At 39.4% G+C, this 23,457-nt stretch overlaps 2 protein-coding genes across 4 annotated transcripts in view; both read right to left on the bottom strand.

Moving 5' to 3' along the window:
- Positions 1-3,078, bottom strand: part of LOC121863611 — a 48,430-nt gene extending 45,352 nt beyond the window's left edge. The window contains exon 1 of the mRNA XM_042362347.1: positions 2,869-3,078. The gene's annotated coding sequence lies outside the window, so the exon portion shown is untranslated. The remainder of the gene's footprint in view (positions 1-2,868) is intronic.
- A 2,087-nt stretch (positions 3,079-5,165) lies between these two features.
- LOC121862143 (multiple PDZ domain protein-like) overlaps positions 5,166-23,457 on the bottom strand; it is a 29,805-nt gene continuing 11,513 nt past the window's right edge. Inside the window, exons 1-11 of one of the 3 annotated variants that reach the window (XM_042360209.1) lie at positions 17,849-18,062; positions 15,029-15,304; positions 13,734-14,063; positions 13,171-13,379; positions 11,853-12,047; positions 10,683-10,927; positions 10,015-10,247; positions 8,889-9,538; positions 8,313-8,462; positions 7,638-7,763; positions 5,166-6,896 (exon numbers count right to left, since the gene is read on the bottom strand). In XM_042360209.1, coding sequence (XP_042216143.1) covers positions 7,659-7,763; positions 8,313-8,462; positions 8,889-9,538; positions 10,015-10,247; positions 10,683-10,927; positions 11,853-12,047; positions 13,171-13,379; positions 13,734-14,063; positions 15,029-15,304; positions 17,849-17,933 — 2,478 coding nt within the window. In that variant the 5' untranslated portion in view covers positions 17,934-18,062 and the 3' untranslated portion in view covers positions 5,166-6,896; positions 7,638-7,658. Of the gene's footprint in view, positions 6,897-7,637; positions 7,764-8,312; positions 8,463-8,888; positions 9,539-10,014; positions 10,248-10,682; positions 10,928-11,852; positions 12,048-13,170; positions 13,380-13,733; positions 14,064-15,028; positions 15,305-15,914; positions 16,757-17,848; positions 18,063-23,457 lie in introns of those variants that run through there. The other 2 variants (XM_042360218.1, XM_042360225.1) reach the window with 2 other exon arrangements.

The raw sequence follows: 23,457 nt of genomic DNA, 5'->3' as shown, positions 1-23,457 counted from the left end.
AATTACGTCTTAAATCATAATCAAATAATCCCCCAACAATAATAAATACATAATAAAGTAAATAAATGAAACAGTAAATAAATAAGATAGTCAACAAGTTAGTAAATAGGATAACAAGTGATTTATCATGTAAGAATCTTTCAAAAGAGCCTTCTCATACCTACCACTGCTGATGTCACACATGGCCAGTCTTTTCAACAGCAGTACTTTACTTTTATTGTACCATTCACATTCAAGTTACTACTGTTGCACACACTTTGTAGTTCCTCCTCCAATGAAATGCCGCCGGAACACTTGTATTGCTATCACTCGCCATTATCATTCAACCCACAGTCATTCGCATCCATCATTATCACCACAACCAAAATATGGTCTACGGGTGGTCAACGTCAATCAATCGCCTTGTAGTTCCGTCTCCACCGCGTCTACTTTCTTCACTTGTATGAGTTTTATCTCTGAACTTGTATAATTATTTCTCTCATTTATCTTTCATCTTCTTTCACTTCTATCAAAGTTGTAACACTAAATGTACAGATAACATTTCTCACCCTTTTCTTTTAAGGCATCAAGTTACGTATATCAACATAACCTAACCTTACAAAACCTAATCTAAGCTAACCCCAAGTAATCAAACCAAACTCATACTCCACATAACCTAGTTTAACAAAGTACTCAGATAACTTAACAAATCCACGGAACTCAATCTAACTTAAACCTCAAATAATCTAGTGCAACTTAGCTCCCCAGACCTATTATAAACAATCCTAATCTAACCTATACCTACTTTTCCCTATGTGGTGGCAATTTATAAAAACAAACAATATCTTCTGTTGAATGCCGGTACTAATTCCCGAGTATTTAATATCAACACGGTACTTATTCAATTGATATTCAGAAAATTAATAAAAGTCGATACTTACATCTCAAAATTATCAAAGAAGCGACTTGTACGAGAAGTCTTCAAGTCATTAAGATTATATCACAACGTCACTCCTCATGCTTAGTATCTCGAGAATTTAACTTTCATTGGTGAGTCAACAACTGATTTATAGAACGGTGTAATAAAGACTTTCAGAAAAACAAGATTTAGCTCCGCCAGAGGAAAGCTAGCTATCCTGAACACGCTGGAACCAGACAGTTTAACAAGTCCTGGTTATACAATAGTTGTAATGCCCTAAGCTAAAAAAGGAAAAATATCATTCATTCCAAATATTTAAAGTCATGATATCGAAACATTGCGGCGATAAGGTTAGGTTAGGATATCTAAAGCTATCTTTATAGACCGCAAGCTATAGTAGCACCAATTTCCAGCCTTACAAAAAATTTAATACCCACCTGCTTCAACTCTCTGGCAAAATCTTGGCCGGGCACTGCAACGAGACAAGTTTCAATATCACCAAATTCCTTCCTAAACCCACCCACACCCCTTATTTACGAAACCGACTAAACCACTATTTGACTAAAACTATTGTAAAAACTGGAGCCAGGAGATAATTTCGCTCACAAAATTTCTAACCACATTAGCCAAACCCAAGAACTTACAACTGGTTCTTCAATATCAACTTTCTAAACCTACTACCGTGTACTAGTCAGCAGCAGTTTGCACCTTCCTCAGAGACGAATGCTGTCAGGGCGGTCTTCTTTTTGTCCAGACTGACGCCCGGCTACACGAGGTATCCGGGTGTTACAACTGCTACTATTCATTATTATAGTTAATTATAACGGTGATATACGAGGCGTGTGTGTCCTTGAGAAGCAAGTTCGCTACTGGAGACGGTAAGATTTTGAAACTTTAGTCAATACCTTCACGGAAATATGCAATGCGAGTACAACCCATGAAGGTATCCAAACACATAATATTCATTTTCAGTATACTCCTCACAGACTACACCAAAGAACAGTAATACATGCACATGCAGCAGGAAATTACTTTCAAAATCGGCATATTAAAAATATATCACAATTTGTACGTCATATGTTGCATCTTTAGGTTAGGTAAATTACCTTTTAAATGCCGTACCAGACGCTACCAATACAGCCCAAACCAGGTTTTGCTAAACCAAAAACAGCTGGGATAACCCTCGGTTAACTTTAATAGTTACGGTCCGTGTTTAATCTTCACCTTATACCACGTAATCTAATCAATCCTCAGTTTATACACTACCAGTACATCTAACCATCATGCCTTACACAACGCAAACTCAGCAAGCCTCACTCTTGTCTAAACTATCAAAGCAACTTAAGACCAAACGCTCGCTTCCTAAAAACTATATCGGTATTAGAGAGAGAGAGAGAGGGGGGGGGGGATAATGCAAGAAAGCCTCATTAACAATATGCTATCCCATTCACCAGCCACCTGTCGCTTATTACAAGGGAAGTGGTTGCAGCCCCCCGCCGACTGGAGCTTTAAACTGGGGCGCCAACGGAGATGCAACCAATACTCAGTACAGTAAACATACCAGAATATTACCCCCTCAGCTTATTTTACCTTAAGATTAACCACCTAAAAGCTAACCTCATTTAACCCCACAGGCAGTGTTGGTGAGTTTAATCATTAAGTGAAATAGCGTAACGTTATCTTCTGCATTTACCATTAAATGGATATATCAACAAATATCCCGCATCACAGAGAAACAAAGTAGCGGTGGCAAACACTTAACATTTACTTAAACTGATCCATGATGACCTAATACAGAGATGATTCCTTCAAAGATCCTATTTGGTGAACTATAATATGTTGAATATGCATGGGGATTATATCAGTTTTATTTACATAGTTAACGTAACGAGAATAAATACCGTAGTTAACATTAATTGGACATAAATGCTACACCAGTGTCCACTTCAAAACACACGTCAAGCACTTACCTTATCAACAATCAAACAGCCATCATTAATCCTCAAGAACGAAACCAAATCACTTTCTTGTGTTCTTATCAGTGTGATTATTTCCCTCAGATGGTTTTATTATAGAAGTAATGAGGAGAAAATGTTCCAGTGATCACCGCGCAGGAACAAAAACACTACACCCTCCACGCACCGCCGCTACCACAACACTGAGCTGACACCTGCACTGTAACAACCTCCAGTCCTCAATGACCAGGTCCACCGCCACCTCCACCATCACATGCCATTGCTCACTAGCGAGTGCAATTATGTTTTTTAATATTACCTTTGAAACTCCATTATTAGATAACTACTAGGTGACTTCAGTAAAGACATTAACATAAGAAGTATTTTACTGTTTATTGATGTTTCCTAGTGATAGAAAATGGAAAATATTGCATTTATTATCATGCATGGCATCACTCTTGCCATAACACATAAACCACAAATCTTTATTAATTAAATTTCCTTAAAGTACAAAGTCAATGGTAGGTCATGTTAGATTAGCAGTACGGTGGTTATTCTTCAAATGAAATAGGCCGACGTGCAAACTTAAAGTGGCTGTAAAGTTTTCTTATTCATGATAAATTTAGATTAGTTACTGCCCTGTCATTCATGCCAATACGGAAACAAATAAGTACCTTTTTAACCCCCGCATTTTCCTTCCATTTAACATACAGTAGTAGTAATCAATATTGTGCTTGAGCAGTTGCTTTGTGTTTATAATAAAAATTTTCAACTGCAATTGTAACCGAATTTAAAGACAACCTTGAGTAAAATAAGGTCTCAGTAATTTAGTATTAGTTTCCAGGTCCTTTAACGTTCATTTCTTTTGATAATTATTGATGTTCTTATTTATCACTATACTGTAGATGCACAATATAGATTAGCTAAGCAAGTTTAACATAACATACTTACAAAGGCAGTCATTGGATCAGCTAAATAAATCACACGTACTCTGCAGTAACCATTTCAATGAAAATCATTATTTGATCCCCAGTAATCAAACTTTTTGTTATTGTTAATGTGTTTTTTATTATTAGTTTTTATAGTTAAACAAAACTTTATACACACTGAGGATTGAGTCATAAACATATATTACAAATGAAATGAGTTGTAATAATTTGAGGGGTGACGGTGACAGCATTAACACTGTAAGCCACAAGGAACCTATGGTGGACGTAGAGCAACATCAGTCTTAAGGGTTAATGCTGGAGTGTTCCAAGGCTATTTTTTCCCTATTTTTTCATCTCATGTGGATAATCGGTGGACAAACTCATTATAAGTTACAATGTCACTAATCTACATCTAATTTCAAATCCGTCTGCTCATAATACGACATCCACTTTTAGTTGTGATCCCAATGTCTTCACTAACTGGAAAACTGAGACGATTTTATATCTCTAATTCTCAAGTTTTATCCACATCACACAAGATCCTCAAGCACTTTCCCATCACACATGCTAGAAAATTATCTGCTATCCTCCTCCATCTTCAACACCATTATCATATTCTCCGCCCACAGTAATATTTAAGGACTATTAATAATTCACTACAATACTTTAGGAAGGAAACACATCCTAATCTACGCATTCAATTCTTCATAAAAACCATCCCAATAAACGTCATAAGGAAGAGACCAACCATCTGAATGGCTAGTAAAATGATGAATTTTCTGTGTAGGTTCTTTGGCAGATCCTTTCTTTATGACATAGGCCTAGTGAGATCATGGTGAGGTTAGGAACTGTCTTTGTTCTGAGTAAGTTCAATTAATAATTCCTATTTCAATCCAGATGCTCTACTACTTCCCATCAATCCATTAACACAGCTTAGATGTTGTAGCTACAAGTACAGTCCTCTTTTTCCTCTCACCTTCAATTTCCTGCTCCACACTGTAGCAGACCTCTCTCTCCCTCAGCACATTTAACCTTCCACAGTTACAGTAACCTGCAGCTTAGGTGGGAGGTACGTAGGCACCTCCTTACATCCACAAACCAACTTTCTTTTCTCCAGCAGAGTTCAAGAGGTGCTCCAAGTATAGGTAACAATGTAAGACTAGTCGGTGTTGTCATCACGTTCGTATATTTTCTGAGCAAAAAAAAAAAGTTCTTTATCAGTACATTTGGATCTAATTATTAACATATGTAAAGTTCAATTCCAAATTATTTCAGTATCAATAAAACTTATACATGAGAAACTTACCTCCTCAATAGAGATCTTCTAGTACTGTGCATCGTTAAAAAATACAAGTTTGGAGAGGTTCATAAAAATAACCCATATCATACAGGAAATATATATTTATTTATTGATATATACAGATTTGGTGACATGATTCTAAAATACATTTTATAACATCTCATAACATAGTCTTGACCTTTCCTAGTGGGTCTATAAAAGTGACAACTGGGCCGTAGCCACCAGGGTTCCCAAGTGTTGAAGCTCGTTGAATTCTAGGACATTCTCGGAGATTTACAAAGCTTACAAACCCTGCCGGTACTTAACCCAGTCTGTGAGGCTCAATTCGCTGTTAATTAGCCAGGGAAAAGTCTCATTTAGGTTTATTATCTAAGAATCAACAATTCTTGACAAGAAAGGATTAGAGGTGAAAGACATTTGGAGCCTCCTTCTAGAGGTGAATGAATCTGATACAAGTTTTCTGTTGGAATGTTACGATTTTTGAAGATCATTCAGTGAAAATAATGGCACATGCAAAAAAAATAATAATAATTATAAATAAAATAGTGGTTATTGATATTAGAGAATTATCTCTGATGTCACTGTCTTTGGCACTAAGCTTTTCTATTGCACAGGGAGTTTCAAGTGCACATTTGTTCTTTACAATTCTGTATTCTATTTACAGAAACAGTCACAGTCTTACAGAAACAACACAACATAGGCGTAGGAACATTATTGTCACTGGTGGCACACATTTTATGGTGCTTAGCTCTTTTGAGGGATATACACTGCAAAATATTGCAGTCTCTCAATGTTTGGGTGGGAAGGGGCGCAAAAGCCAGGTGACCCCCTCCAGTTCCGACGCCTATGCAAATGGATGTACAGTAGAAGTGATAAATTATTAAATATCAACAACGTTAAAACAATGAAACAATGCAGCTGTCTTATAGTGGGGTTTTCTATTTTTGTATTTTTTTCTATTTTAACAGTGAGTCGTCAGGACTACACTAGGGATAAGTGCAGCATTACCAGCTAATAAGTACAGTATATGGGATAAAGCTTCTTCGTAAAGTCCACTACATAAATACGGCCTACATAATGGAAAAAGCTTCATATTTTTGTATGTAATCTGAACGTTTGTACACAGTATATGTTTGTGGCATGACACGCCTGCAAGGCTCTCTCACCGACACATCCTCAGAGTATAATTCAGTTGCCCACCAGGAGATGCGTGAGTTTGTGCAGTGTAAGCTGAGCTTCCTGCAGGTGGTCATGTCATTTAATTCTGAGCAAAATGAAGTTCATGCAAGAGGTAATATTATTAACAGAGATGAGAAAGAGAAACTCAGTTCATACAACGAACCATTAGCTACACTGTTCTCGAGAGTTATCACTTCATCCGCTTGGCAGTTTATGAAATGGTTAATAAAAGCCTCAGCTGTCTTATAAATAGATCCCAAAAGAGTGAAACCATACTGTTGACCCCCTATGTAGGTGTCATGCAAAGCTGCAGTACATCATGGCCTCAATTTTGCTGATATCACGCCTGGAATTTCATGGCGGCTGTTGCCGTCATTGCCCCCTGACTGGCCATGATGTCCCTTGCAAACAAAGAAAAGAAACAGTCTTCATGACCACTCTGCTGTGCCCCTCTTCTGTTTTGGCCATTGTGTTTTTTCATGAATATCCAGGCCTGTGGTACTATGGCCAGAGGGGTCCAGGAGTCCACCTGACTGTTGTCGGTGAGTCACTTGGCAACCAGAAGTAATGTGTGTCATCACAATCAATGACATCTGTGCCCAAGCTGCCCATGATGAGAAGATATTCCCAAATATCTGAAAAAAAATTAAGCAAAGGTCAATCGATTATGTACAAAACTGTCAACATGAAAGCAAATATAATATACAGTATTACAGTACCGTACAGTATATCTTATGAACTCTTTGATATCTCTCACTTCCCATGTGTTAGGTAGCTACTCAAACTATGAATAATACAAAAGAAAAAAAATTCATCAGATGTAAATTATTATTTGTAAGGACATTGATTTTACTGTTTTGTAGAGGAAAGAAATGCTGATCTAATTTCATAAGGTTAAAATTTTCTGTCATCTAGGGAAACACTACTGAAATGTAGCAGTACTACAAGGAGCAAATTATTTCCTTCCCTCCTCCTTACTTGTTCTTCTTTGAAATTAGTGAATAATCCCCACATAACTGTATACTGTATCAGAGATTCGACATTAATTTTCCTACAACTTTCTAAAAACTTAAGATTGTATTAGTCTTCTTTTGTCTTTCTCTATCCTGATTTATCTTCCAGCTATTATTTTCCACCATACATATATTACTTAAAGCCAACCTTAGTCTCTTTACACAATCAAATAATAAAAAGTAAAATCAAGAAAGGGCAAAAGAAACACTTTAGGGATAAGGTGGCCTGGAGGTTCTTTTGCCTTGTTCGACCCCTTGGAGAGGAGATCCATAGGGTAGTGAGGTATCAGAGAGAGAGAGAGAAAAGAGAATGAGAGAAATGGAAAAAAAAAATCTAGAGGATAAAAACAAAATTCAAAGTACCTTGGATGTGCATGATCTGAATTAGGTTGGTTGCTGAAGAACAGTTAGTGAGATTTTTCCTCTGGTCTTCCGAAGAAAGTCTATGACAGATTCTGAATCCCAGCCGACGACATCCACACCGTTGACCTAAAAAGATGGAAATAAGAGTGTTAATTCAACTCAGTGTTCTGTCAGTGATGCAGGTGTGTACTATTTAACATGAATCACTATTTTTTGCTACTTCACACATTTTTTTCATTACGTATCTGAATATTTCTATGATCATTAAGCCAAAATATACCACAAGCAAACACATTTGTTATATCAGTAAGAGTGAAGGAATGAAGAGTAGCAGGGCAAGATCTAATCCCTGATACATAACATTTAAACAGCTAGTATGTTACTGCATTCCCTTAAACTAGCATCCCTTTCAGGCTTAAAGGGATGCTTGTCTACTCAAGGGTTGTTACAACAACATTGGTAAGTCCAGCCAACACCAATAGTGTACTGTACTCCTCTTATAGTCAAGATCAAGAGTACAAGCGCTTTGTACAAGGAGGGAACCCAATCCTCCACATTCATCACTGAAATTGTCACCACTCGTTTGCCTTAAAAGGCAGATGCTCCACCAGTGAACTATGGAGCCAGGCAGTTACTGAGATAATAAATGACACACAAGAAACTTCTGTGACTTACCTTTACAATTATATCTCCTATGTTCAGACGACCATCTTTGGCAGCAACACTGTCAGCATAGATAGCTGTGATGATTGTTTCATCCCCTTGAGGCTGTAAGGAGAAGCCCAAACGGCTGTTCCACCCACGGTTGAGTTCTAGCGTCACCATCTGTAATAAAGGAATTATATTAAGACAGGTCCTCTGTTGTAAACATTTTAATAACTATAATGAACCTAACCTTAAAAAATTATACCTACAGCTGGAGCTAAAGTACTGCTCTATGCTGGATACTGTATGCTAATCTGCTAATGAACTTAAATGAAACAAATGTGAGGATGTACAGACAGGTGCAAGGTGAAAAATTATAAACTTCAAGCAATGGAAGAGAGAAAAAGAAGGCAGGTTAATCATATGTTTGATTATAACATGTTTTCTTGTGAATTTACCACACGTCTCTGGGTAGACTAAGACTAAATCCAATGAAAAGTCAAATGTTCCAAGTATCTATTGAGTTGTCGTTGATGTTGGCCACAGCAAATGTTCAGGCCTGGTATTTAATTAATGAGTGGTAAGAGAAAAAACAGTGTTCCCTACCTTTGGTTTTTGTGACTTGGGTGATCCCCCAGTACTATCGTCATCCTTAACGGACTCTTCTGTCGATGTACTGTCTTCCTCGTCGGGCGTAAACACAATCCCCTTCCACTTCAGTAAGCCATTATTAGAAGGCCCTTCATTTTCGTGCCCACTTATATTGTGGTCTGAAGTGGTATTTGTGAGTGTCAGGTCTTCGTGTTGATGGAGCGCCCCAAGGTTGACACTGTGGTATCCCTGGTGGAGGTGAGAGAATGCTGGGGTGTCACTGTGAGCTGAAGTCAATTGGGGGGCAGAATCTAAGGAGTCCGCTGAGGGGTACTGAGCACCTAGTGGGGATGGGAATGAGTGGTCCACTTCATGGGGTGGTGTAAATTGTGTTTTGCGGGGACAACTGCGCCCATTACTTAGATCTAAAAAGCTTGGTCTCTTGGGTCTGGATGACTCTGAGCTGGAAGGTGTGAGTGAGCAGGAGGACGCAGCGGAGGAGTTTCTTGAGCGGATAGTTGTGGAGGTTGAGTCATCGGTCTGACTATCACCAAATGGAGAAGTTTCATGGTCTGTTTCTCTAATGCTGTTTAGTGACATTTTGTTCTCTAATATAGGACTCCCTGGCAGAGATTCTTCTGTCTTCCTCACCAGTGAATCCCATCCTGTGGACAGAGAAATAATCATAAGCTACAGTTCTATCCCAGGGGAGAGGAGGATGAGATATTTAAACCTACCAGAAATTTTAATGGATAGAGGTCATAGAAGCACAGATCCCAGAAAAAATTACCACAAGATATATAATGAAGGATGCTTGATGATGCGACACCAAAAAGGGTGTATACAATACAGAATAGGCAGTCAATAGGCCACTCTTATAGAGGACAACTCCCAGGGGACTATGGCATTACTGTTTAAAAAAGAGAAAGGATAGAGACAATACTATTGGATAACAATATAAACCAATCTTGGTGTTAAAAAATAAAAACTGAGGTTCATCAGGTGACTGACAGAGGTTTCAATGCAACACTTGAAATGAACAGAACTATAAGAAATAAAGTTTGAAAGTCAAGCAATATTGTTGAAAAAAAAAATTCCATTTTTAATATGGATCTGATTTACATAACACTTCCATACTCACTGTCTACAACAACACTCTTGATATCGGGGCTGGGTGTCTTTTGTAGACGCCGTCTTCTTGGAGTTCCGGGAGAACTTGTGGCACCAACCAAACTTAGTGAATTGCCAGGGGACTGTTTTCTCATGGCCAAGTCTGTCAACATGTCTCTTGCTTCTTTACGGAGAGCTTTTGGTTTTAAGATGACATCAGGTTCAGTGGGGGAGGCTGGAGACACAGGAGTCTGCATGGCATCCCTGAAATTATATTCATAATTATTAAAAAGAAAACCACCAAATTGTCTGAAGTGCAGACAAATGATATACTACTGCATAAATTAAGTAATGCTAAAAGAAAAATATAGAAATATTATAAAACTAAGAACTAAAAGAGGATACTGTACTGGTAAAATAGTAAAATGGTGTAAAGTTTATTTTAACTTCTTAAAGAAAGGAAGGAAATGACAAGGGAGACTAATGCCAGGCAAGAGTAGGAAGTGACTATAAAGGTTTGTCACATGTGGAAATGTTCTTCACACATTTCCCCATATACGCAACCGAAGTACAGTACTGTCCAGTAAAGACAAAGTGAATTATTAATCTCTAACTTGATCCACGCTGCTTTATGCTGAAAGACTGTGCTTAACGAGTCAGAATATGTCAAATTCCAAATTTATAATAAGACAAACATACCTGTATAATTTTAGAGTAACAGTTTCAGGACAGGTGCGCAAGAATGCGATGGCCTCTTCATGACTCAAATTGCACATGTTGGTGTTGTTGACAGAGATAATCTTGTCTCCTGGTCGTAACCTGCCATCAGAAATAGCAGGTTCTTTCACCAGAGAGCGTATGATGTGTCCCAAGATGCTGTTATCTTGCTTGCGTAGCGTGAAGCCCAGCGATCCAGCGACTTTGGTTAGCTCCACCTCAAACTCCTGGAAAGCATAAATTCCAATGGTTTCATTCAATACATAATTTTTTCTTTTAACTCATGCAAACCTCATACAGTACTTCATTGCCAGACTAAATAGTATACAGTATTCCATTATGGAGTTCCCCTTCCACAAGGTCTGAAGACACTCATCTGGTTGATCCCTGTTACTTTACACAACTCACTACACACAACACAATAATATACCACAGCTGTAGTCCTTAGTTCATAGAGATTGTAATACACTTGTTTGAATTACAAAGTATCATGAACCCAATAAATACATTTATTACGTATAAAATACATATAACAAATCTAAGTCTGGGCATAGTAACTCCATTCACATTACAGATCAGATAGCTTTGATCACCCCCCGATTAAAAATCTTTATGCAACTCCCAGTATAGAACTCCATTCAAGGAGAGGATCACCCGCTATAGCGTTATCAATGAAGTAGTGTTCTTTCTCCTATTGACACAATTCTTTTAATTCACCTTATTCACATTAAAGTCTGTTGGTTGGTTGGGTTCACACTCCTAACATTAAGGAAATTCTTATTGAAAAATTCAGTCAGTCAGTTCATCATTTATTATGGATGACTGACTTACTGAGAAAATTTACTATTGTATATGAAGATTAGGCACCCCAGCTTATTTTATCTGATGATTAAATACCCTAATCCTGCCTGAAGAGGTTAGGTTAGATGATGAGAGTTCTTCTTACTTAATGTCTCTTCATTCTCACTCTAATTCTTCCCTCTCTTTTAACTCCCATTCTCAACACCTTTTTTTTCTTTCTCTCCCATTTCTTTTCCTCAGTTACAGAATTACTTGGGTAACATTATGTACTGCAATCCTCCTCTGATTTGGTTAACTGGTAAATGCTACACACAAATAGAACTACAGTACAACAGATGAAGACTCTCTTACCCCACAGGATGAGAAAGATGGTGATGGTGAGAGGTAGTTATGACTAGTGTTTGGTGCGATCAGGCTGGTAGTGACAACCCCTAAGCCAGAGCCTCCATCTGTGGTGTCCTCACCCTCCCCCAGAGCCCCGCGTGGTGGCCTACACATCTCCAGTGTCACCTCACGCTCGGCGGTACGAAGCATCTCCAACGCCTCCTGCAAAAGAAAAAGTTTTGTTTATTAAATTGCCTTATAGAAATCTGGAAGCTTTTGGCTCTATTCACTAATACAAGAACAAAGGATCACCTAATTGGAAATATGAGCGTGATATAAAATCTAATTTATTTTTTATCTACACATGATACAGATTAATGTTTTTTATACAGGATATAAAATTAAATGTCTTTTATCTACACAAAACAACTGACAATGTTAGATAATGTAATTGTGGTTGGTAGACAGAAAAACGTTCTAAAAATTTGTGTAGGATTCATTTTGTGTACTGAGTGAAGTAGTGATGCAGTAGCTTTATCTAGATTTTTTACATGTTGTCTCTGTCCTTCTTTTACTTTCAGTATGAGAGTAGTGGAAAGATAACTGATGGACAATGATAGAATGAGAGAGAGCAATAAAAGGGTCTCTAAGAAAATTTTTAAAACAGAAGGATTTGAGGATAAGTACCAGGAGTCCAAGACTAATGTGCATTTAGGTTCTACAGACTTAACCTTGTTATACAGTAACAACATGTTTATATGCAGGAAATACTTCTTGTGTGAAATGACTACAAAACATAAAATACACTGTACACTATTAGCCTAGACCCAAGCTATATTCCTTTATCTAAAAAAAAACTTTCACAATAAAATCAAGAATGGCCAAGGTAAAACTACCGTATCTATAAAAAAAAGTGCTGGTGCTTCAGACAAGACTGCATGAGTGTCTGTATAAGACATCCTAGTGTAATTCTTTAACAATACAGGTCCAAGGGTGAAAAAAGCTGTGAAAAAATGAATAGGAAGACTTGCTAGTCCTGCTATACAACAATAAATTAATTACAAACATTCATGTACAGTAACATTGCTTTGCTTCACACAAGGGAGAGTCATATGATGTACTATACTGTAATAGGTACAGTTGTGAACAAAAGTACTGTACTGTCGTCTCTTCTGCTGTTTCAGCAACCCCAAAATTCAGACTTGTGAACCCATTATTCTGTCCATAAATTCTTTGAAGTTATGAGTATGAATTTCAGGGTTTGTGGAGCAGTAGAAGAGACAACAGGACTTTTGTCAGCTAGTGTACATGTACAGTATACTGTACTAATACCCTCTATACTTACATGACTTGATAGACCTGTGAGTGGCTGGGTGTTAGCATGAAGAAGGATGTCCCCAACTTCCAGCTGTCCACAGAGCCATGCAGGAGTCTGTGGATACAACTTCTTGATGCGGATGAGACCAGCATAGGGAACATCACATTCTATGCCACCAGTTACTGCCAACCCCAATCCACGAAGATTCTTGATGACAGTGACTTCAAAAATTGTGCCTGTGGAAAAAATTTTTTTTTAGTGATATTCTCATTTTAACTTTAATACAACATAAAAGCAAGCAGAAAGGTAATAAATATTTCTGCATTCTAAACATGATGATAAATAGAAAGTCTTCTGAAGTTGCAGCAGTACTGGATACAGTACAGTTTAAACATCAAACACATGAGGTACAGGAGTTATTATCTAGTACAGTAACTCCTCTTTTATCACATAAGCACTAAGGAATTTACCGGAGTAATCAATATCTTAGGAAAATGAGATTAGAGACATTTTTATCTGCACCAGTCACCTCTATGAATACCAATTCAGATTCACTCATTCTTGCCGACTCATCTTGTGATCAGTCTCACCTTCATTGATGAATGGAAAGAGCTTCATCAGTTCATGAGTTGTCAAAATCTGGCCTGATGGCAGCTTAAGAGAGCGGTGGTGTTCTTGCTGCTGTATCCCATGATGCTTCTCAGAACCACTGCTGTTGTTGCTGTCCTGGGAGCTGTGACAATACAGAGGTGGTCCTTCTTCCTCTTCTGGTGACCTCTCAGAGCTGTAGCCTGGGTCATAGCCATAGTTGTCCTGTCCGCTGAGTTCACTGTCAAAGCCAAAGTTGTCATGGCCACCGAGGCTGTTGGATCCGCTGACAACATACTTAGCTGCTCTGCCGCTCACGTGACTTACGTCCTCTGGAGGAAATAAATTAAGACGTGGTATTGTTATGCACTGGCAATGTTAAAAAACTATCAAGATCCCCAAAACCATTCCATGTCCAGGCAACACAAAGCATTCAAAACCTAAACTAAACCTAACCTAACCAATGGATCATTATATGTTAAAAAAAGAAAAAAGATTTAGCTGTCCTGGCAATGCCTATACAGTATGGTGTTTGTTGTGCATAACTATTTACTGTATGTAATTACACGGACAATTACATACTTAAAGTTATTTACTCTCAATCTGAATTTTAATCAAAAGAGCCTCAAACTGAATTTTTAAAGCTCCCACACGGTGATTGATCAAATGAGCTCTATCTGTAGTAGGCTCCAGTCCCATTAGGTTTCATTTTACTAGCCTCAACCATTACATGTGGCCCACATAATGTGAGGCACTGTCTTAATGGGCCCCAGTCCTAATGTTTGACTTACATTGGGGCCTATTACAGTTTGGAGACTTGTGACCAGCAACCTTCCACACTTGCTACCAACCTACACTGTAATATTCTAAGTTAATTAACGTAAAACGAACTAAGCCTCAGGAAATTTGCTGAGCAGGCCCTGATTATACATAATTAAACATTGTGTATTCTAAAGCTTAGTGTTATCATACAACCCTTAATGTTTCAAACTTAATGTTGCACTGAGTAAAGTCAACGGGACAATTACCTCGCAATAAATATACGAGTCATAACAATACAGTATATTAATCTTTAAAGAGACTTCTCGATATATTAAAATATTGTACTACTACCCATGTAACTACCATACCAACGGAGATAACCAACTATAATTCAACAACAGAGGTACCAGCTATCCAATAGAGAGTACCAACTACTAGTCATAGGTACCAGCAGGGATACCAACTACTAAACATGTGTACCAAATACTCAACAGTGTTACCAACTGCTGTATCTCATAATCGAAGATCAACGCACCTGGAGGCTTGTGGGCGTAGACATGGTTATTATGGTTGAGATCATGGGAGCGGTGTGGGTAGGCTGGCTGTGGTTGGGCGTCTGTGACCAGCATGTCGCGGGTGTGGTGCTGGTGGTCACTTTCCAGGTCAAGTGAAGTCAAGAGGGCGGGGTCTACGGGCTGTGGGCGTACAGGCTCAACATGACCAGTGCCCCGCCCACTTACAGCTGCAGTTGTGTTGTGGGCGTGAGCAGCAGCTGCCGCCACCCCGCCATATACCTCCACAACACGTTCACCTGTAAGAGAAAATAAGACAAATATGAAACCTCCAACCAATAGGCTCACTGATTTGGGATTGGTTAATATCCTCCACCAATCACCAGCAAATTACTATTCTGTGTATGGTTGGGTAGGAGTTCCATAATTACTCCAGGAATAAAGGCTTTGCAATACCTACAGTAAACCATTATTAAGTCCAAAGTCAGTGTATATATGCACCATAATTATATAACATTAATGTCTAAGTTATTGTAGTAAGTATATGTTGAAATTCTTACATTCTCAAATCATGTGTTATCGTGGACAAAAGTTCGCTCCTTCCCAAACTGAAGCAGTATCGACCCTCACAGCACACCCGCACCAGATAACAATCAGGGTAAGTCAGTTCGGAGACTCATTCCAGTGTCTCAGTTTCACTACAGGGAGCGAACTTTTGTCCACGATAGTACGCTCAGCTCAGCCTTGATCAAGATTAATATTCTGCTCGGCTCTTGAGATAAGCTCATTTCCCGTGCCATGTGATAAGAATTTACATAAAAATATAGGTGTTAGCCTTGGGTTGTTTTTCTGGTTAAAACGTGTAAAAATAGATCCAGAGTTACAGAAGGTCATCATTCAGATATTTACCATCACTGTGTCGCCGCTTGAAGCAACAGCAGCAGCTACTTAACTTCTGCATCACGATCTCCATTCTCAACTGTTTACAACGCCTGTTTACAATGTTTGTAACGAGCGCTTCACCTTTTATATACCACTTATCCTGGCCATCACAAAACACGGCATTTTGTTTACTTGAAGATAGCCGTGAACACCCCGGTCACTAATATAGGAAGTCAAGTTCAATCACTAGTTTACAACGCCCGACCGAACAAGCGACGTAACCCAATTACCACTTTACTTCGTTCACTTGAAGAGACATCCATCAAAATTGATGTCACTTAGTCCAGGTTAAGTGATGATGTCCAACACAGTGCACAGCGAACCACCCACCACACAGCATCCATCACGGCTCCAGTGGCAACAACATTTACCACCAAAACACCCTGCCATCTGCTGGTCTGGACGGTGGTTGCCCGGGACACACAGTTCACGGGGCGGCCAGCTACACCAGCCATGCCAAACATATCGTAGGTCCTGTCATGACTGTCTTGTCTTCGTTCAAAACAGCGCTCTTCAAAATTCCCCCGTAGACTTAAAACATGATCGTCGTGAACTTCATAAATCCACTGTGAAGTTATAACTTCAAGAATCTCCCGTAGACATCAGAAATCCACCGTGAACTTCAAAATTCTTCCCTGGACTTCACATGCAGGCCGTGAACTTCAAAAATCAGCAATGAATTTCCACAGACCCACTGTGAACTTTAAAAATTCGCCGTGAACTTCAACAGTGAGAGTTCCTGGGAACAGCTAAAGGGTAACTGAGGCACAATTATGACAACAAGAGTGTTGAGGGTGAGGGAGGAGCAGTCAGGCAGACGTACAATGGTCTACTGACTGTCAAGGAGCGGTTATCACTACCCTCCCCCCACCTCCTCTTATCACCAACTTAGTTATCAAACTTACCTGATCCGCACGCCTTAGCTCAAAGCCACCTCTTACGTCACTATTTCATGTCGTCAAAGTGAAATTCCACAATGCCACTAAAAAATGTACGTTTTTAGAAGTACAACCGAACGAGAAAAAATACAGGAAATATATCTCCACAAGAGCAAAATAGCCACCATCACCGCGACTAGGTGCAGGGACTATTCATTGATAAACACACAACATATCCGATAAGTGTTTTCTTAAATATTCTAACACTATCATACTTTGGCCTGGACTATCAAAAGCTCACCTGGTTATTAAAGAAGGCACGAAACATCAATACAGTCAATCACAAACACGGCGGGAAATACCTTATTCTTATTATCTGATGGTCGTATCAGTTACAATCTTTTCTTCTGATTTTTTTATTATACTCAAGGCTATACTTAAAATTAATTACGAAAAATAGCATTGCACCGATGATTCAGGAGTTAACATACTATATATCTAATTTACTTACGATGATAATTGACAAAATAAAAATAACATTGTACACAAGAAAAAATAACTGGAATTAATTGATTATTATTTATATTTGTATTAGCAAACAACATTCACTGCGATAATTATTTTAGTCACCAGTTTCTGTTTACACTGATATTAACTGAGCATCCAAGAATAAGCTGCGTATGTGACAATGACGAACAGGTAGGGTAATAACAACGAGTGTGTCTATGACAGTGACGGCATCATGATTCATACAGCCAATAAGTGTCACGCCAGCCTGACGGCAACGTAGACACATACATAAAGTCTGACCTTCACCTCACGATTTCAGTTATACATACAGCCAAACAATAAGTCAAGGCAGCTGGGGATAAGCTAATTGTGGGTCAAGAATAATCCCAACTACTTGAGATGCAGTGTCAAACGTACAGGAACGAGCAAACACCCACAAAATTAAATAAAAGACTAAAAATATCAGCAAGTAAACACAATCTTTTAACGGTACACAAAACCTTAGTGACTCACCCTGACAAGACAGCGGCAACGTAAAGCCAAAATCGAACTTGGAACCCCAGAGGAGAGGACACTCAAGTGGTGAGGCTACCAACATGGCGATGGCAGATGTTAGGTCAACTGTATTATTTAGGTAGTGGAATTATGACCAGAGGGGGTTGGTAAGGTGGGATTTCTCCTTTTCTACTGATTATGGCCAATACTTAACACACTCCCCACCACTCCAGGGTTCCTTCACTACCCACACCGAAGACTGAACTGTCTGTACCGCGGCCGTCTGCTTCGCGGGGGATCAGAAACGGATACGACTCGCTCGACTCCATCCTCTCTTGCTTACGTCAGTCTAACTATCAGAATTGTGGGGGAAATGTACAACAGCTCAAAATAATCCCTCTGTCGTTATAAGGCAGGATTTCCTGTGCGTCACCGAAGGTTGGGTGCCCGGGAGAATACAATTAGTAGTTTTTTTTTTCAAGAATGGAATCTTTCGTAACCTTCACTGAATGGCTCCAGATGCAGTTCGTCTTCTAAATATTTCGACTACCGAGACGGAATATTAATCGGACTCAGATTCGTGTAGGGTTGGTTAAAGTCAGACCTGGTTGGTTCATGTTTACTGCCATGTATTATTATTTCATATTCAGGCTATGACCTACTCACTACTAAATAGGTCCATCCCGCCGCCCGAGTGAAAGATTCCCAAGCAATAACTTCACAAAAATTCGTGAATGTAAACGGAACACGGTAGACAGTTTTACATCGATGATACCTGGCCAAGTTGGATAATCAGGATATTCCAAATGTATCCATGATCGACCCAGAAAAACGAATCAGGATATCAATCGATTAATTATCTATGGTTAATAATCTTCAACAGACTTATAAATACCTACTGAAATACATAAATATTTATTCCAAGTCATTATCAATATTTTATAGTATTTTATCAGTTTATTATCCAGAACGAAATAGGTTAAATCCAACTAATCTTTCAGTACACATTATAAAGTCTTTTCCTTACTTTAGTCTGCGTCGTGATTTTTTTAATGTCAAAGGCAAACAAAACGAAATAAAACTGCAAGGCTCGAGGCTTTAGAGAGTTAATGAAACGTCGCGGAAAACCCATTTGATGTCAAAAATAGGAGTCGTTTGATCGTTCCCGCTGAGAGAGTGTAATGAACCAACCGACACCAGACGAACGAACCCTTTAACCAAGAAGCCTAGCGTATATATCTGACGAAAACTAGTACTACTACTATTAATACCACTACTACTACTATTACTATTAATACCACTACTACTACTAATAATGGTGATGATGATTTGCATTATACAACACCCATTAGCTCATTCACGACAAACATTCACACACATTATTCGTCTCTCGCTCTTGTCGTTCCACCATCACTTGGCTCTACTCCAACATCTACTGCCGTCTCCCTCACAAAAATTGGCCTCATTCTGTCATTTCTGATTCACTCTTCGTCCTTATCTAATTTAATCCCTTTTTTTTATCAACCTTTGTGTTTTTGTTCCATATCTGGTTATTATTATTATTATTGTCGTGCATAATCGTAGCCTACAATAAGCAAATGACCAGATTAATATAAGAAAAGCAATGAAATAAAATCACCACAGCAAATACCCACAAAGGGTCAGCGGAAACACCTGCAGACGCTCAATGCAAATGACAACTCCAATACCTAGTACTCATAGGGAATGTAAATATATGGAAATGACCGCCGCCGATACGCGCAAATTAGCCACGATGAAGTTTAGTCTTTCACAAATAATGAACCGCAGCGCCTTTTACGGTCAGGCGTGAGACAATGGTCCCTATTACACCCACCAGTCAGACATAAACAAGTGTCTCTCTCACTCTTAAGAAATCGACCAACACGCGTCACTGTGTACTTGAGAGGGTTGTTGGTCAAATGGGCCCCTGTCCTAACAGGCCCCTGATCTACGTAATTATCGTTTTGGCCCTGGGGTTAATAAGGATTGAGGCCTTGGGAGAAGGATTTTAATGGTTAGGTTTAGTTCGGGCCTATTAGGGTTGGGTCCAATTACAACTGAGACTCAACCCTATTAATAAGCTCCAATATATTAAGTTGGGGGGGGGGCCTTCTCTCTTATTGCATACATGGTTAATTAAGTTTATTTTTGTGATATTCAAATTATCATAAAAAAATCAACGTGTCCTTGGAATACAAACACCATAAATGAGCACTGAAGGCAGCCATTGTTTACCAAGACAGTCTTTCAGTGGCCATTCATTATGTATAGAAGCGCACAACACCAGGAACTCCAGACAGCTACACTTGAGAAGTTAAACATGGAAAGCTCATTACGACAACACCATGGTCATTCTATACAGACAGACGCAAAAGAAGGTGAGCTCAATTTGGAAGCCTTTGAGTTAGGTATAAAAGGCAAAGAACTCGTGATGATAACATGAAGTCATGCATCATATACAGATGAGGTTATAATATCGGAAATTTTGAGGGGAATGCAATACTAAATCTCAATGTAAAACACGGGGAACACGTGATGGCAATACCAAAGCTGGGCGAAAAACACGGGGAACTCTTGAGGGTAATATTGTAGCTCAGCGTAAAACACGGTGAGCTCGTGGCGGCAATATTAAAGTGGCGTCTGTGTTTTCTTAATGTTAAAACAAACATCGATGAAGGTAGAGTTTCGCAACGTTTTGAGTGATGAGTTATAATGTAAACAATAACACTGAATATTCCTCAGTCTATTTCCTTGAAGGTTCTTGCGATGAATTTTCCTCTTAATTAAAGTTGTTAAAATGTACTTAACTAACTTCAACATTAAACTTCTCTACTCCAGTTCAATTAACACTGGATAAAACTTAACGTAAGGTCTTAAATTGCCTCCTAATTGGCGCCAATTTAAGTAGTTTGTTTAGGCAGAGTTTCAGTGTAATTCTGATTTTTTTCAAGCTCCATTTTTTATGATTTAACTTAAGCCAACTAGTTAGGTATATTATCCAATTACAAGGGACAACCATCGTATAAACCTGGAATAATCCTGACTACCACTTTTCCCAGAAGGCTTCAGCAATGTGTACAATATATTATTTTTCCTGGTAATTTGCTTGAGGCGGTAGATGTAATAAGTAAAATGAAGAAAGCTGTCGCAGCTTCCATATAAAACGACCTCCCGATGGCAACAGTAACAGAAGCCAGGAGTCACCAAGCTACTCAACACAAGAGGCTTCACTATACTAGTCCTTAACTAAGAAGCAATGATGACTTCACAATAACCTATGATGTAACAGTGTTGATGTAACCTTGTGATGATGACCACCATTATGACGAGGCGCTTAAAATATACACATGTTTGGAGATGAAGTTTAAAGTGAATTAATTTTTCCACTAAAGTCGAAATAGTGACGCCAGACCCCATCTAACAGGCTCACAGGACACACAAATTGTTGATAAAATGACTTCGAATTGGTTTGAAGTCTCTATCGTATCTCAAGCTTGGAGGGATAATTGAAATATTAACGAGCACTGATGCCTCCATGTCTCTACCAATAACTTAGCATGTTAGATGTGCTCTTACGTCACCTAATACGGGGATAATATACACCAAACCTAATCCCCTTGAATACGGATTCAGGGTGGCGGCTTTAGACTAACGTACGCATTAGCTAATTGAGGAACGTCATGACTGGCGGGAGAGACTCTGTGCCAAACGTGACCTCCATAAACACGCTCTTTCAACCACCATTCACCGTCAGTAGGTGTTTGAGGTTAATTTTACCCAACCAGAATGAGTTGCTGAAATAAATACGTTCATGTAAAAAAAATATATATAAATACTCCTTTACGTGGATATATGTGAAGTCTGAATAAAGCGTCGGGTGTCATTGAAGATTAACAACATACGATGAAAGTGATCTGAATTTACATGACGATTATACAGACTAAAAATATCAATTACGTTTACAAAAATAAGAAATAATATCGATAGAAATTACTTGATATATATATATAACATTCTATCCGCTAACGTTATCATTATTTTTAATTGACATCAGACCTGGGGATTTTTTTTTACAGGAAACAAATATTATTCAACATATCATTATTTATTTCTCTCGTACTGTTATCTACGACTCCCTCCCTACCCAACGACCCCTGGAAGCCACCAAGCAGCAGTAGGGGGAGGGGGGGGGGAGAGTCTGCAGCAAAAGACGCCAGTTTGTGACAGACTACTGGACACCATTACGACTTGCAGCAGCGGGCGGGAGTGGTAGAGGCGCCAGGCATAACAAAGCATTGGCCAAGAGACAGTATAATAGGTGGCAATATTAAAATGAAGGGTAGTAGTAGTAACAGTAGTAGTAAATAGTAGTAGTAGAAGTAAATGATAGTAGTAGTAGTAATAAAATGGCGGCGAAGGTGTGGTTAGTAGTAGTAATAGTAGTTTTAGTATTAGTAGTAGTGAGAATATTAGTAAGAGCAGTAGTAATAATACTAATGGTAATAGTACAGTAATAGCAGCTCAGTGAAAGTATGGTGATAGTAGTAGTACGGCAGTATTATGGTAGTAGTGGTGGTAGTAGTATTACAACAGTAGTGTGGTAGGAAGTAGTAGTAATAGTAGTAGTGTCAGTAAGAAACAGCAATAGTTATAGTCTTTGCAGCAGCAGCAGTAGTAGTAGTAGTCATAGCAACAACAATAGTAACAATAATAATAAAACCAACAACAAAAATATAAACAACAACAACACGACAGTAGCGGCAGTGGTGGCGTAGCGGCGGTGCCATCGATCGGGGGGTTGCTGGGGTGACGTCACGAGCGCCGCATGACCCTTACCATGGCGCCACCCACCTACGCGGCGCCACCACCCCCGTACAGGCGTTACCACCCCCGTAAATGCGTTACCACCCCCGTAAATGCGTCATTACCTCGTACACAGAGCCATGTGCGTGCATGTCGTCTGCTGTCACCGCATTCATGAGAGAGAGAGAGAGAGAGAGAGATCAGCTGCCCGACCACTGTGACGTCAAGAGCTACCTGGTTTAAGTGAGTGACGTGGGCGACTGTAGGTGAGTGGGGGTTGTGGGTGTAGATGGGTGTGGAGGGTGTAGGTGGGTGTAGAGGGTGTAGATGGGTGTGGAGGGTGTAGGGGTGTGGAGGTGTAGATGGGTGTGGAGGGTGTAGATGGTGTGGGGGGTGTAGAGGGTGTGAGAGATGGGTGTGGAGGGTGTAGATGGGTGTGGGGGTGTAGATGGGTGTGGAGGGTGTAGATGGTGTGGAGGAGGGTGTGGGTGGGTGTGGAGGTGTGTGGGTGTGGAGGGTGTAGAGATGGGTGTGGAGGGTGTAGATGGGTGTGGAGGGTGTAGATGGGTGTGGAGGGTGTAGATGGGTGTGGAGGGTGTAGATGGGTGTGGAGGGTGTAGATGGGTGTGGAGGGTGTAGGTGGACATGGGTGGTGTAGGTATATAACAGAGGGTGTAGTTGGGTGTAGGTATACAACAACAGGAACACGGCAGTAAGGTGAACACGAAAAATACATCAATAACAGCGACAGCAGAAGTACAGCAGCTGCAGGAGCAGGAGAATACAAAAGCAGGGGCAGTATC

Source organism: Homarus americanus, unplaced genomic scaffold (assembly GCF_018991925.1).
Source record: "Homarus americanus isolate GMGI-L3 unplaced genomic scaffold, GMGI_Hamer_2.0 scaffold40248, whole genome shotgun sequence".
NCBI classification, from domain to species: Eukaryota; Metazoa; Arthropoda; class Malacostraca; order Decapoda; family Nephropidae; genus Homarus; species Homarus americanus.
This window is presented reverse-complemented; position numbering and strand designations above follow the sequence as displayed.